This window comes from Castor canadensis, chromosome 4 (genome assembly GCF_047511655.1).
Source record: "Castor canadensis chromosome 4, mCasCan1.hap1v2, whole genome shotgun sequence".
Lineage (NCBI taxonomy): Eukaryota > Metazoa > Chordata > Mammalia > Rodentia > Castoridae > Castor > Castor canadensis.
This window is the reverse complement of record NC_133389.1, coordinates 84,560,386-84,577,048: the sequence shown is the minus strand read 5'-3', so window position 1 is coordinate 84,577,048 and position 16,663 is coordinate 84,560,386. Positions and strand designations below refer to the sequence as shown.

The 16,663-nt window shown below is 39.8% G+C and overlaps 1 protein-coding gene across 3 annotated transcripts in view; it reads right to left on the bottom strand.

The window, feature by feature from the left end:
- Nucleotides 1–16,663, bottom strand: part of Ccdc93 (CCC complex scaffolding subunit CCDC93) — a 175,226-nt gene that overhangs the window by 49,308 nt on the left and 109,255 nt on the right. For all 3 annotated transcript variants that reach the window (XM_074070571.1, XM_074070569.1, XM_074070570.1), the window contains exons 6-8: nt 15,943–15,999; nt 7,075–7,175; nt 1,113–1,149 (exon numbers count right to left, since the gene is read on the bottom strand). In XM_074070571.1, the coding sequence (XP_073926672.1) occupies nt 1,113–1,149; nt 7,075–7,175; nt 15,943–15,999 (195 nt within the window). The remainder of the gene's footprint in view (nt 1–1,112; nt 1,150–7,074; nt 7,176–15,942; nt 16,000–16,663) is intronic.

The window sequence follows — 16,663 nt, the reverse complement described above, 5'->3', positions numbered from 1 at the left end:
TTATACAAATTATCCAGTCATACACAGTAAAGGAGAGGAGCTAGGATTTGAAACTAACCAGTCTAGCTTTACAACACTCTCTCTTGGTAACTGTCAGAGCCTCCAATGACTGAGACAATCATCCCAGGAAGCAGACGGAGGCTGGGGAGCTGAAAAGTCGATAGGATAGCAGGAGAACATCAGGAAGAATGTATCCTAGTCAAGAAAATCTGGAAGTCAGGCAAGGAGCAAGAGAGTCATTAACAGATTTCAAGCTGTGAGCCTCTTCTTAAGAAGCCACTGTCCACTTTAGAGGGCACTTGATTATTCACAAGGCAGTGGTTAAAAGTGCAGGCTTTGATGTCACACAGACCTCAGTTTGAATTCTTATTATGGCACTTTAGGACTGTGTGAACTTGGACAATCACTGAGCCTCTCTGACCTAAAAACCAGGAATAAGTTATCCTCCTTACTGAGCTGTTTCAGGAAGTAAGTGAAAAAATACATGCAAAGCCCTTAACAAAGGACCTGGAACATGGTAAGAGTTTGGTATTGTAAGATTAATGTGCCTGCCCTGTTGCTGATAATTAAGGATCATTAATAAATACATAAACTAATGGAAATCTTTGAGATTCCTTCATGAAGTTGGACGACCCGAGCCTAATTTCCCTAGCTCTTCCACACTTGGCTACCTTGGTAGAGGGCAGACTTATAATTTAAAAATTAATTCTATCTCACTGCTAGCATCCTGTTCTCATCTGTCTAGGGACCTGTCATTAGATGAGGAGTATACTGGAAGTTCTGAGAGGACTTCCTCCTCACACTTTTAGAGTCCACTTCATTAACCCAAGACCACAATTTCAGTCACCCTTCACCTCAAGCCCAGAGATGAGACTACTGCTTGAGCTCCCTGGCATACAGAAGAAGATGCTAGAAATTCTAGGATGGAGAGCAGGGTCCTAAGGCAACTGGCACATCCTGTGGCCTCAGTCTGCCCAGGGCCCAGCACCTGGATGGCAAGTAACCCTTTCGTCACACTCCTCATGGGTTTTCCAGGGAGCTGCTGCCCACCTGTCAGGCAGAGGCCAAAAGGGGAAGGTGCTGCTATCTCCCATAACCTATGTTTTTCTTACCTTCTCTGTTTTGCTCTGGCGGGTAAATCCGTATCTCCTGCAAGCCACAAAAAAAAAAGGGGGTGGGGGGTGTGGAATTCAATTACTACTTAAAAATCACAATAAATTCCAATAAATGCATTTTGGTTGGATTTTTTACAAGACAAGCAAAGAGGATGTAGGCTATTTGGTGCTTGGAGAAAATGTTTCAAGTGTCTTACACTGAAGTATATTCTACCAGCTTTTGAATAAAAGGCCAAACATGCTATTTGCTATACAAATACTATAAAAGGGAACTCTCCAATAGTATAGAGTGCAACATTTCCTTAAAGTGCAGTTATTACTCTGAATCAGGAACAGCATTTCAGAGCCATAGTGTAAGCTTAATGCTTTTAAAATATCAGTGTGAACAAGTTTGAATGTATTTGCTCAAGCTGACAATGCTCCTCAGTATTATTTTAGTCATTCTGAGTCCTGCACGTTTTATTCTTAAGCATAACCCAAGCGTGATGTCAACAATGTGTATTCACTTCATGCAACCTTACAACACACACACGCACATACACACACCCTTCAGTTTAAATTAGTTTATTTTCTGGCTCTATTTAGTCTATGTTTTTTGCAAAAACTTTTCAACCAAAAAACAAAAAAGCATAATGCAAAACACCCTGGCTCATATACTTTAGTTTGAACTGAAAAAAAAATTACATGCAACCATTTAAGAAAAATCAATTAGGGGTTTCACTCTATCCCAGCTCTGGCTATGCCTCATCTGCTGGTCAGTGCTGTCTCTACTGGTCTAAGACCTGCAGTCTCCTCCCACCACTGTTCCTATCCAGTGGTGGTGGGAGGGGAGAACTGGGGATTGAACTCAGGGTCTCATGCTTAGTAGGCAGGTGCTCACCACAGAGCCACAGTACCAGCTCTTTCTGTGTTGTTGGTTATTTTTGAGATAGAGTCTTGCTTTGAGCTCAGGCTGGCCTGGACCACGGTCCTCCTAGTTATGCTTCCCTGCATAGCTGGGGTCACAAGCATGTGCCAAGGAGATCAGCCACTGTTGAAAAGGGATCTCGTGAACTTTTTACCTGGGCTGGCCTTGAACCATGATATCCTTCCAATTCCTGGCTGCAGAGTAGCTAGAATTACAGACTTGAGCCACTGTGCATGGCCATTCTACCCATTCTTAATCCAATTTCACTCTGGCTTGATCCACGTTCACCTCCCTCAGGTCCATGGCCTTGACTAAGGCTCAGCCTCATCCCTAGCAACTTGCTTCACACACTCTTGCTCCATCTACTGTCTGAACAGCAAGCTTTGCACAGGCTGAACTGTTCTTTGCTCTCTTCCTACTTCCCTATTCACCTCTCCAAAGCTCTACCATAGTGAGTGTGTGTGTGTGTGTGTGTGTGTGTGTGTGTGTGTGTGTGCGTGCATCCTGCCTCAGTGCATGCTCCTTTCACTTCCCAGATGGCAATTATGCCCAACCACCTAGTTGCATGTCTGCATCCTTCTCCCTGAGGGCAATAATTCCACTTTTACATTTTGTATTTCTAGTATTTGTTGAATGAGTAAACTAAACATAAATGAAAAAGTTGGAGAAATCAAAATGCCCCAAGTATCACCAAGCCTTAAATAGGCTGCCACATAATTAGAGACCAAAAAATTCCTGCTGGGAAGCGAGCCCATACTTTAGGCACAAATCTACAGGCCCAAAATGTAGCAGATTTAATCTATAGTTAAACTTTGAATCTCTATACAAATTCTGTAAAGGGCTTTATGGTACACTCTGTAAATGGGCTTAATCAATATCAATTGCATTTTCCTATAATGCAGAGACTGGAAAACAACAGACTATTTTCATACTCCCTGAGTACTTAGGTCCCATCAATCAGATGCATTTACTAGAGCTGTACATGTAGAACAGTTAAATGAGGAAAAAAGAGGATCCACTGTGCTGGCATGTATCACACTAGAAGCAGCCTAATCTGGGGCCAGCAGCAGTCACAGTGGCTTCCTGGTTTCGCAGAGATAGCATCCTGATTTTGGCAGAGGTCTGATCCTGGCTAAGTCTAGTTCCCATCAACTTCTGTGATCAAAAAAGCCCTTCTGCTGAAACTCATCTCAGACACTATATTCTCAACCAGGGAACCCTGACCCACATGTGATCTCGCCAAAGCTTCCCACTCCTAGAAGTATCCTTGTATCCAGATCATGTCCTGGTTCTCCAGGCCTTTAGTCTGCAGAGACCCATAGGGCAGAAGACATACCTTCAGGCAGACAGCCCTCATCAAAGGCCCTGGAATATTTAGTAAACAACTAAACCTGAGTGACCCAATTCCCAGATCCCATCTGCTCCTCTTTCAAGACAGAGGCTCTAGGAAAACTCTTCTAACCACCTAAAACTAGGTTAGCCTCCCAGTAGGGTATTTCTGCATTTATACCACAAGCACTCATTACACAGTATAAGATAATTACTTGTATGTGTAGCCCCTTCCACCCTAAAACCTGCCTGTTGAGCTCCTGAAGGAAAAGATATTTTTCATGTACTAGTTTTTTAAATAATTTATAACTCATGTAATACAAAATTTGTTATTTTAAAATATATACTTCAGTGGTTTTTAGTGCACTATGCTGTGCAACCATCACCACTATCTAAATCCAGAAAGTTCTGTTACCCACTCCCTGCCAAAAAAACTGTACCTATTAGTAATTAGTCTCAATTTCTTCCTTTCCACAGTTCCTGGCTACTACTAATCTACTTTCTGTCTCTACAAATTTGCCTGTTTTAGATTTATATAATACTGTAAACTCTGTGTTCCTTCAACAGGAATTTACCAACTACTTTCAATGAGTATATCACAGGACTTATCATCACAGGGGACACATATAATTTGCTCCAAAATTCCACTTGTAAGTCAAATATTCAGCACATAAGATGCATTTCCCCATAGGACCAGTTTTATACATGGTTAGGTATGTAAGTTAGTTTCTAAAAGTTGGTTGAACCAATAATAAAACTGAAATATTAAATTAAAACTATTAAGTCTTGTTATTACAACATTGTAACATTTAAAAATATACTCAAACATGTTTTTAACAGATATACAGTCTTTAAGACCTTTGTCATGGCTGGCCAGGCTCAAAGTCCAGTCTTATTTGAGCAGCTGAGAGTTGGAAAAGGAGGGAGTTAGAATGGTGACATCAGAGCCAGCGGGCACTATGGTCATAAGGCTATGATGAATATCCTCTGATACTGACCTTCTTGCTCTAGGAATCAAAATCTTTCTCCCTTGTCAAGAGATGAGAGGAGGTAGAACAGAAACAGTGACACAGCTGAAGGATTTAGATTCTTAAAGTTACAGTGCCATGTTAGTGGGGATGATGAATTTGGGAACACCAGTTGATGAGGGGAGACGTTCAGTGGAGATCCAGCAATGGCCAGTTTTGTCTGATAGCATACACACGCTGGAAGGAAGGCTAGTGCTGGGGTAAGGAGTGCATAGGGAAAAGGAGAAACAGAAAGGGAGGTTCAGGATGGAACCCTTATTTGACCCTACAGATCATATTCAAGGGCATACATGTAAGACCTGAAAACTAGCTGTTGACAATGACAGTTACAAGAAAAACAGTGATAGCCTCTGAGTGTTTTCTACACTGGACAAATTGCTAAAATTCACTTTATATATGTACACACACATACATACACATATATTAGTTATATATATATATATGTAGTTATATATACAGTTATATGATACCTATTTAATGGGAAAGAGCTCTATGGAGTACTAAGAATTGAACAGGCAGGGGAATCCCTTTAAGTGTTATCCAATTTGTTCTGTCAGTTTCAGTAGTCACTCTCTTCTTGTTCAGTCTAGACCAAACAACCAACACTGGGCCTGTCTTTCTAAAACCATAAGCCTAACAATACACTCTCACTGGAGCCTCAAACAATGTTTGCAGACAAGGATAATGATATACTTTTGCAGAACAAGAGACCTGAGTTCAAGCCTCAAGCTGAGCCTCTTACTAGTTCAGTGACCTTTGGCAAGTTACTTTCTAATCTTTCTGAATGTCACCATTATTCTTCTTGTGAGGTTTATGAGCTACATGAACTATCAGAATGTCCAAAGTATCCATTACTCCATCTCCCACAAACTTAACCTCTCCCTGCCAGAAAAGCCAAAAAAGAAAGCAAAATGACTCCTCTCCTAAAAGAAACAAAACCCCAAAACCTTCATAGCACACCTACCCCATATTTAGAAATCAGTCTGTCAGCATGATCCCACCAGCAGAAACAAAAACTGGGATTAAGACTCTTTGCTCTTTCTCATATTCAGAATTTGAGAGGAGTTACACATGAAATGTGTGCCTTGTTCCCTTTCCTAAAGGGAGCCAAGCCACATACTGGCATCAAACTGCCCTGTCTAGTCCAGGATGGCTGGGGATATTCTGAATTTCCCCAGCTTTCATATGGGGACAATGATACCATCTACAACACACATACTTTTAAAGGTCCCATTTGAAACAGAATTTCAGAGCAAGATATTGAAATACTATCAACATGGTCTTAGTAAGGAATTTAATAAGCAATTTACTGAATCTCTGCCATCTTTTCATCCCCATAAGTGTATGATTTTCTATGAAAATGGAAAAAAAATACAGACCACCAACAATCTAAACTGATAAATTCCACTACAACCCCTAAGTACTCCTTGGCTCTGGGACATGTGACACCACAGAGCTTCTCTCCAGTGCTGGCTCGTCCAGAGCTTTGAAGCTTCCCCTACCCACTTGCAACCAGGCCTTGGCTTCCTTAAGCATGCAAACCATCTACTTGCACAGGGACCCAAGCTTAGAAAGGTCTTTCACTTGGTGATTGTTGCTGTTCTAAATTCTTTTTTTGAGGGGGTGGGGGGCCTGGAGTTTAAATTCAGGGTCTCATGCCTACTAGGCAGGCACTCTTACTGCTTGAGCCCACTCCACCAGTTCTCTAAAATTCTTAATAGTTAGTCATCATTAATAGTTCTTAATGAGTAGCCATTTATTTTCATTTTGTGCTGGGCCAAAATTATGTGGCTGGTGCAGGTGGTGCCTGACTCAGAGGAGGTATTCAATTCACAGCAGCAACTGGTGAGCTGCGAGGACAGCCACTGTACCTGGCTTAGGGCTAAAACAAATCCAACTTCTTTTGGATCAGACTAGTTTATTCTTGGGAGGGAAAGACTTGACCTCACACTATCACTGCAAAAACAAAGCAAGAATAATGAAGCCTAGTTTTCTCAAGTTCTCTCCAGTACCCTAGAGGAGAAAGCCATCATATGTTCACTCAGGGAATTGCTAGTGATGGTGCAGTTAGTTTCAGCCATCCAACAAGGGTTGGAATGTGTGGCAGAGCAGCATGGAGGAAGATGTCACAGCACAAAGAACAAAGTACGAGGAGACATACTCACATCAAAGGATCAGTTACCCTAAGTAGAGAATGTAGGACATAAATGAAGGTTAATACTCAGCACCAATCAATTGTGGGTTTTTTTTTTTAAGAAAACACTAAGGATATAAAATAAAAACTGTTTCTGAAATTTCCATTTTTCTAGTCGAAACAATCTTCCTGGAAAACAAAAATTATTACTCTAATACTTGGTTGAAACTGCTGAAAGTGCCTCCATTTCTTCCATTTAATTAAAGATTTCAGTAAATGGCAAGCAATGAAGGGTACACCAGCCTGGCCTCTGAAAATGCTCCAAACCCCTTAACTCCTTAAGGAAGGCAAAGCCTAGTACATAGCTACATACACATTTCCAGAGGGGAATTGCGAAGACTACCCATGGCATTTTAATATCAGAGAGAAAAATCCCTAATAATGGAAATCTCATGTCTGAAAATAGTAAACTCAATCAGGTAGAAGCCAACCCAGTTATGCCAAACTTTTCTTTTAAATGGCTTTATAAAACAGACACTTAGCTTGAAACCAGTTCATTACCTGCCATACTCCAAAAGTGTAGCATGAATTCGAGATTCTTCATCAAGCAGCAACTCAGCTCCCTGTTGGCGTTTGTACTTCCGACGAGGCTTGTAAACATCCTAAGTGGATGAGAAAGGAAAGTTACGAAGTGTGAGGAGGCTTTCCTGAACTGCCTGCTGGATGCCTCCAGCTGGGAAGTAGGAATGGATCTGTAACCATCCTTGCGGAGGTGCCCCCACCTCTGCTGCAGGGCAGGGATCACTCAAGATAGCTGTCTTCAGGGACTGCCAAAGACATAGAGGCAAGAAGTGTTCGCTCAGGTGAGAGACCATAACTAACTATGGTTAATTCTATTGTTATTTTACTTTTCCTTATGAAAAGTTGAACAATCTATGAGACACACTAATAATGTCAACAATTTTGTGGAAAGGGGAACACAACATGGTTGGAATGATGCTGGAGGGCTGTTTTCACAAATTGCTGCCACAAATATTCCCTAGTTTGCTCCTAGTTTCTACATGAATAGGAAGCTATAAATAACATAAAACAGACTTATAGTGAGTGAAAAATATAATGAGACCACATGATATAGTTACTGTGTATAATTTAATTTTCACTGAGCTCTGCTATTTTAGCAGTGCTATATAATTAAGCTTAACTACTATCTTCCTTAATTTCAATTGAAAGAGTCAATGACCCAAGACAGGAAATTGGATTCTTCTAAAAAAGGACTGACTCCAAAACAATAGCATCTGAAACAACAGTTAAAAGGTCCTTTAATTCTGCCAAACAATGACAATGTTGGCTTTTGTATGCACTTTACACTTAAAGTTTATGCCCTCTTATATATCTCACTGTTTGCATTTTACAACCACTATGAGGCAGGGTACATGCTATTATTTTCAGTCTAGTACTATGGAAGCAGAAATGAAATAATTTGTCATACATCCCTAGGACATTAAGTCTAAAATAGTATGAAGTCCAGGTACAGTGGCTCACACCTATAATCTCAGCTACTCAGAAAGTGGCGATCAGAAGGATGGCAATTTGAGGACTGCCCAGGCATAAAGTTCATGAGACACTCCCTGCCCCCATCTCAATAAACAAGCCTGGTGTGGTAGCACACACCTAGTCTATTATTCAAACTACATGTGAGGCATAGGTAGGAAGATCATAGTTGAGGCAGACACAGGCAAAAATGTGAGACTCTACCTAAAAAATAACTAAAGCAATAAACGGATGGGAGCATAGCTCAAGTGGTACGGCACCTGCCTAGTAAACACAAGGCCCTGAACTCAAACCCCAGTACCCAGCCCCTCACCTCCCCCCACACACAAATATAGTGTTAGGTCCCAGTACATTGGCTTCTAATATCAAAGCTTTTCTAGTACAATAACTTGCCCCTCATAGACATTCTAGCCAACCGTCACCCATTTCAGCAAGCCCTCTCCTAAGACTCATTATGTAATCTGTAGCTGCCACATTGATCAATATAATGGTTTGCTTAAGCAATGAAGAGCTAAATGTCACAGGTTTCCAGGCCAACTATAAAGTGCCATTGTTAATCACCCTTTAAAGCGAGAGTCAGGAATGCTGATATTGTGTCCCATTTCTGCCACTAACCAGCTTTATGATGTTCGGAAAGGCAGTTCTCCTCAATGGCCCTCAATTTCTTATCTGTAAAATGAGGGTGGTCCAACAGATCTTAAAAGACACTCCCAGTCTCTCATTCCTTGTGTTTTTAAATCCTGTAAAGATATAACTTGGTAACATAATTCTGTCAACTTAAAGTCTGAGATTAATAAAAAAAAAAAAAAACCCATGCTTTGCACATGGTTATACTCTTTTTACAAAAGATATATAGAATCAATTTTGTCTTTTTCCACTAATAGTAAGAGCTATCTTTTTTTTCATGGTAGGTACATGGCAGGCAGGTATAGACTGCTATATATGTGCTGCCCTTTTGATCCTAACACCTATGAGGGTAGCTATCCTTGTTTTCTGTCAACAGACAAAACTTAGGCAGAGAGTTTAACAACTTGCCCGAGGTTAACAAGGCACTAAGTGATACAGAGAGGATGACATCCGAACTGGGACTTGGAAACATTCTGTAAATGTTTTATACCTCAATTCTGATCATCCCTCATCGTGGGTTCTGACATTTTGTCTTAGCAGATGACAAAGGACACATGAACAGCATTAAAAAGTTAAGGTGACCCTTTTGTAAAGCAGAGAGCTCCTGTGCTGTGAGATCAGATTTCTACTCACAGGTCTAGTTATGAGTTAGGTTCACTTGTCAGAGTGATGCCTCTGAGTCCACATTCCAAATGGTATGGCAGGGAAGTAGACCAGCATAGCACCATGGCAGTGTCTGCAGCAAATCCCTGATTGCTGCCCTTACAATTATGGTAGACGACTTCTTTATTGAAATAACAGAGCAGGTATGACACAGCCACTACCAACCTGGCATTCTACACTCAAAAGCTCAGACCACATCTAACTCAGCAGGAAACTACATTTTCTTGAGTTGCCTCCGTTGACCTTAACTGCTAATTCTCACAGCTCAAACCCAACACTAAGAGACACCCCTCAGTGTAGAAAGCCTGTGAATAAATCCACCTACCCCACAAGGGCTCCACAGAGATTTTTACTGCCAAGTGCAATGTCCTGAAAGATCCCACAAGAAAAAAATCTATAGCTGAATAAATTGTTTTCTTTTATCTAATTCTCACATTAACAAGACAATAGCAAAACAAAGCCCCAGGGTACTGAATGATGTTAATGCTAAGAGATGGACAGACGGCAATCATTTGTGTACTTTTCCACAGACAGCCCCAGACCTTGTTCCTTCTCTATTTTCTTTTACATGAGCAGAGGTCTGCTGTGCAAGTCTACCTTCTGCTTTTTGATATTCAACACATGTGCAACCTTGAGGCTCCTGAGTCTACCAAACAGTATAACATGGCAGATAAAAACAAGGTATGTTATATAAATGAGCTAAAGATGGCTTCTGTGTCTGGGTCATTTGGTTGCTCATTTCTTTGCAGTAACTGAGACCTCTTAGCGCAAAAATTGGCCAACATACCAAACTCAAAATTTTTACACAGCTAGTTGCTTTAACTGTGTGAATTCTAGCAATTTAAAGAGTGTCTACTTTGTATATCCTTCAAAATTATACCCTTTGAAATTGCTAGCATTTGCTCCTCCTGCCCTGGAGCAAATGGAGACTATAAAGACCCCAGCTACTGCTACCCTTTGGGCATCTGGACCAGACTCCCTTGTGTGCTGCTGAGCAAACTCACCCAGCCAAAAAGCCTCCTCTATGATCCCTGTGGCGGTTTTCCTGCTCTTCTCCTCTCTGGACAGTGCTCCTGAGCCTAAAGCTTCTGAATGACCTCATAAAATGAGGGACTCCTGACTCCATGAGCAAACCTGCTAGAGCTGTGGCCAAATAAAGCTGGTATGTACTCCTGCCACCTCATGGCTCTTTTTATTAAGCTAGAACATGGTCTAGCACACAGTGAGTGCTCAATATCACCAAATGAATAAATGGACTCAGACCAGGCTTTTAGTCCTTGCTCTGTTACTAACTACCTCTCTGATCTGGGACAAGTATTCCAGCTGTAAAACAGGTAGAGCCGTGAGGATTAACCAATAAATATATTTAACAATACTTAACACAGGAAGGGCAAAGACATATTTTTACATACATGTGGATGTGTATCACTATTAATAAAAAAGACTATATTGTCTTACTTCTGTCATTACATCTACATTTTACATGTGGGATAAAAAGACCTTCCTCAGAGCATTCCCCACAGAAGAGCACACTGTTGTAGAAATTTTAAATGACTTTTTGACAGTACTGGGGTTTGAACTCTAGGGCCTTGAGCTTGCTAGGCAGTCACTCTACCATTTGAGCAATGCCCCAAACCTCAAAGGACATTTTAAATGGGTCTCTTAGGTGATTCAGTAACTTCAACAAACGGTTTCCTTCCAACTAGCCAGAAGTTCTGACAAGTCCTATTCTCACATGAATTACTATATTATTAAAATACATACTTTGGGGCTTTGGGCAAAACTTTGTGGGGGCCCTTAAAGAAAGTAAAAGACCTCACTGAGCTGCCTGCTCAGAAGAGGAGCCCATGATGATTACAATGCAAAAGTGGGAGGTGCTCAGAGGAAAGCTATCATGAGAGGGCTAAGTGGCCATTTTTTATGTCCTTTGGAAAAAACCACCTTCCAGTGGGCAGCCCTTTTAAAGGAGTAGCTAGGTATTCAGTGAAAAGGAGGTAGGAAGAAGTAAAAGAATAACACATTTCAAAGACAAAAAGCAGATTACTAGGAAAAATCATTAGGGGAAAAAAAATGGGGCCAAGACAGAACTGATGAGCTAAGATGTTAAAGGTTACTATATAGTCTTTTTGTCTGGGGCCCTAGCAAGAGGTATTAAAAGCCTTAGGCAAGACCTTCGAACCCAATCTATTTTATGGAATGTACCCTAGTAAATAGTTAGAGATAAAAGAAAAAATTACCTATAAGGAAGTCCTACATAAAGGCCAAGAAAGGAAGAAAAAGATGCAAGGCAAGCTAAACCACTTAAATTAGCTCCACACAATGAATGTCCAATAGTCACTAAAAATGCTATGGAGGTATATTTATTGGAATGAGAAAATGGCCTCAATGTATTATTGAGCAAAATAAGCAAGCAACAAAACAGAAAAACAATGTAATGTCTTTTTATTTTTTTCAGATCTCTAGTGATATCTGTAACTCTGCATTTCTTACTTTGATACCTGTGGTATCTCTGGCTAGTGGGATCATAGATGATTTGGTCTTTGTATTTTCCTTCAATTCCTAACATTTCATTACTGTTGCTACAGCATTAGTGTTAAAGAAAAAAAAACTTTTTAAAATAAAAAGGTACATACCAAAATATTGGATGGGCCACATAACCAAGGACAGTTGTAAAAGATTAGAACAGTTTTCTAAAGATGGCTTAAAGGAAAGAATAAGCTAAATATTTAGATATTTATTTAGTATCTAAATGGTAGTACTTACTTTTTTAAGAGAGATTAAGTAAAAGCCTGCTGGTGGGGGTACAACAGTGTCATGTTGATAGATAAAAAAGAAGACAACAGGACAGCCCCACCTAGCATCTACCCTCCCATCTACAAATGGGAAAAGTCAAAGGAAATGTCCCCTAAGAGACTGAAAAAGGGCTGGGAGAGTGTCTAAACACTCTGATATGTCTGATTCTCTAGGACCCAGATAAATACCTCAGAGTCTAGCAAAAAGTCAGGAACATAATGGCAAAATCAGTGTCAGGAATGTGTGGGAAAGCAGAGACTAAGGGACTCAGGAAAATTGAGAACCACCAGCACCTGTTGTGTGGGAGTCAGACGAAAAATCAAAACCTGGCTGCCTCTTTCTATCTCTATAGTTATGAAGGGAATTTATTAACCTTTCTGAGCTTCAATTTCCTGATTTATGAAATGGAATTAATAACATGTAAGTCTCTAATGTTAATGACATATAAATGCCTAACTAGGTCCCAGGCACATAAAAGGCACTCAGTAAATACATAGCAGCTACACTCATATTTTATAAAAGGCTGGGTCTGGAAATGTGGCAACTGTGTGATTGACCAGGTTTTATTCCTTAATTTCTCCATAGCAATTTAAATTTAGGATTCTAGATTCATTAATAAGGAGCAGGCAAGAAATACTGACAAGATGCCTGAAAGACGAAACTTGGCAATGACTGGAAGGAGAAAGAACCCTGAAGAATCTGACCCTTACAAAGCGCTACACTATCACGTAGGAAGGAATTTTCCTTGAGGAGAATGACAACAAATAACCTGTAAGGTGTCTAATTTTTTTGTACTGGCTCACAAGAATAAGTATGGGATGAGCACAACAGGCCTGGAGTCTCCAGCAAACTTTTGGAAATCTCATTTCAAGACAGTTAAGGAAGTGCTTGCAGAAGCAGTAGCAGTGAGGAATGGAAGCTAATGGTTATGGAACTCTGCTAAGAATCTAAGACAGCAACTTCCTATGTGAGAAGTTTTCAGTAATAAGAAAGGAGAAAACAGTAAAACCCAAAGTAACCTCCAGCCAATCCATAAAAGTTCTTTACCATTCCTACTGAAAATGTATTGTCAATCAAGTTCACAAATGAAAAGGAAATAAGCTAAGCAATAAAAATTATAATAAAGAGACTCATACTTTTTTTCTATTTCCCTTTATTTTGATATATTTTTTAAATCAGCTGAACACTGCGTTTTATCTATAGGGTTGCAACAGAGTAGGTACAAGATTAAGTCTGGATCCATCATTATCAATGGGACCATGCACACCTTATGTAACCTATCAGGGCTTCAGTTTTCTCATTTGTAAACACATACTACCACTTCATAGGGTTGTTGTAAGAACTAGATGAATTCCAGATAAACATCAGATCAATGTTTGGGCACACGGTACTGGTCATTATCATTGCCTCCTTAATTCTATAAAGTCCCATTTCCAAGAAGTGAGTTAAAAAAATTCCATTACAAATGAGAAGAAGAAATTACATGTCTACCTCTAAAAGACTGAACTATTGCATAGGTATGGAGATGCCAGGCCTTTCACTGATAGGATGATTGACAGTTATGCTGGCCTTTTTTAAATTCTGGGTTAAAATTTGGGGATATATGCCAGAATAATGTATCATTTTCTACTCTCTTCCAGGGCTCAGGATAAGATTTACAGGTGGAAGATATTTAAATAAGCATTAAAATTTAAGTTGGACATACTGTTTTTGAATAGGTTAACCAGATTTAGTATTAAATTCAAAAAGTACAGAGTTTGTAAGAAAAAGAAAATCTCCCTTTCTCTTCTGCTGTCAAACCCCCAGTTCCCTGCCTCAGAAATAATGTTGTCATCTGTAGTTATCTTTCCAAAAACTATACTATTACTTAAAACAGGGGAAAGTAATAGCATATCCAACTAACAGGGTATTATTTGTCATGAGAATTATTAGGAAAAATCTTTAATAGCATCCAAAAGATCCTTATTGGCAAGCCAAAAAACAAAAACAAAAAACCCAAATTATATTTAAATTATGATTCAATTCAATTTTAAAAAACACATTAAAAACAGGTTAGGATGTTATTATGCTATGTTTTGGATCTGAAATGTCCTCAAAAGCTCATGTGTTGAAGGCCTGATCCCCAATCCAGCAATGTTCAGAAGTGGAACTTTTGGGAATTGATTGGATCATGACAGTTGACCTCATCAAGGGATTAATTCATTGAAGGGATTCATAGCTTCATGGGATGTAGAAGGTGGTGAGAATTTAGGAGGTGGGGCCTAGTTAGAGACTTGCCCCTGAAGGGTATTCTCTGTCCCCTGCCCCTTCCTCTATTTCTCTTTGCTTTCCAGCTGCCAGGAGGTGAGCAGCTTTGCTCTACTATGCTCTCCCTGTCATGATGTCCTGCCTTGCCAGGACCCAAAGCAATGAAGCCTAGGGACAGCAGACTGAAATCTCTGAAACCAAAATAACTACTTCAGCTTTAAACTGTTGTTCATAAGTATTCTGTCATAGTGCCAGAAAGCTGACTAAGGATATGCCTAAGCATTAAAAGTGGTTGTTTCTGTGTTGTGAAGTTAAGGTTGGTTTTCTTCTCCTGTATCTATCAATCTTAAAAAAAAAAAAAGATCTTTTAGGATGTTCTAAACTGAATACCTATTTCATAACTAGGAAAGAAAACTATTCGTCATATTATTTTTCTTCTTCCTATTTAATATTGCCACCAAATCTGAAGACAGTATCTGGTTTTGAGTGCCTATATCTTCAATGTTTTCTACCCCTTCAATTTCAAAATGGAATTGAGGAAAAGATACAAATTACAATTATAAACAGACAAAGACTTTTGTTTTACATGAGCACTTCATGTCTTTCATCATCAAATGATGTTCTTTTCAGAGTAATCACTCTGGGAGACAACAGATGTATTCTTAAGATGATCCTGTTTAGAATTATTTTTCTGGAAAGACATAGCCAACTCACAAAGCCACACATGTCAGAGAACCTCTATCTTGATAATTACTCAATACAACTTAAGTCATCTGCATAAAAAGTGCACCTGATATTTAAGCTGGGTGACATATTACTACAACAGACTGACAATTATAAAATCAACTAAAGCTACATAAGTATAGTTGAATCTTACAAACAAGGTTGAGTAGAATGATAAGTACGATGATTTGCATGAAATAATCAAGACATAAAGTAACGCTATATGCTATTTCTGGAAGAAAGAGATTGCATACTCAAGCACTGAGACTTGGTTCTCATCACTTGTAGCAATGGGAAGTGCCACTGACCAGGGTCTCTGGCTCTGGCTCAAAGTGTTTTGAAAAGGACCGAAGCTGTCTCCTTCTGCCCCACCCTATGTTGGGGAAGTGGACACATGTGTACAGACTACCAGTAATTAAGATGCACTGTGTATATTGACTTTCCCACAAGGATCAGAAGCCATTCTACCTTGCCAAAGCCATCATGAGAATAGACGTGGGGCAACGAGTTCAATTTACCATGTCCAGTTCATCATCTGCTCTTTGGAGCTACTCAAAGTTACCCTGTCACTGGGTAAATAAGCAAGACTTTGCATTTTGATAGTTCTTAAAACCAGAACTATGAGCACAGGGCACTCATTGTGGCAGATTCTACCTGGTGGTGCTGGTGTCCTGGCACTGACCACGTGAGGCAGACGGGACTTCCCTCATACACCCATTGGAGGACAGCTCCTGGACAATCCCCACAGATGATTTATGATTTAAACAAAGGCTGTCTGAAGTATTTGCAGCACTGGGAAAGTAAAGCATAGGCAAGTGAACTTACTGAGAGGTCAACAACTGTCTTGATGGCTTTGTCTTTTCTCTTCATGAAGTCATCATCCTACAAGACAAAACACTTAAATTCCATATGAAGATTAAAACTCAACTGGACTGCTCAGAAAACTGCTTTATAAAATCACTACTTTGCCTGAATAAGTCTCAATTTTCTGAATATATTCTCCATAGGAAAAGACTGGGAACTGTGGAGATGGCTTCAATAGATCCTGACAGCTAGTAAAAAAAAAAAAAAGAGGGGCCATGGAGTGTAGTGCTTAAGACAAGCATTCTCATTTCAAATCCTTGTAAGTGCAGTAGCATTTAAAGTACAGTTCTACATCATTCTGAGCAAGGTTAGCCAGGCTCAGAAGACCAAAAATTGTATGTTCTCCCTCATATGTGGATTTTAGATCTAGGGCAAATACAGCATTATGGTTGGACTTGGGTCATATGCTAAGAGGAGAACACATATGGGAGGTATGGCGATAGGCAGGAAACCCAAAACATGAAAGTGTTTGATGTTCCCAGTCCAGAGGAACTAATATGGAAATCTTAAAGCGACAGAAGTCAATATAAGAAGGGGATCAGGAACTAGTCGAAAGGACAGTTAGAGATGAATCAACTTGGGATGTAACACATTTGTACATGGAAGCAATACTAGGAATCTCTCTGTGTAACTATCCTTATCTCAACTAGCAAAAATGCTTTATCTTCCTTATTATTGCTTA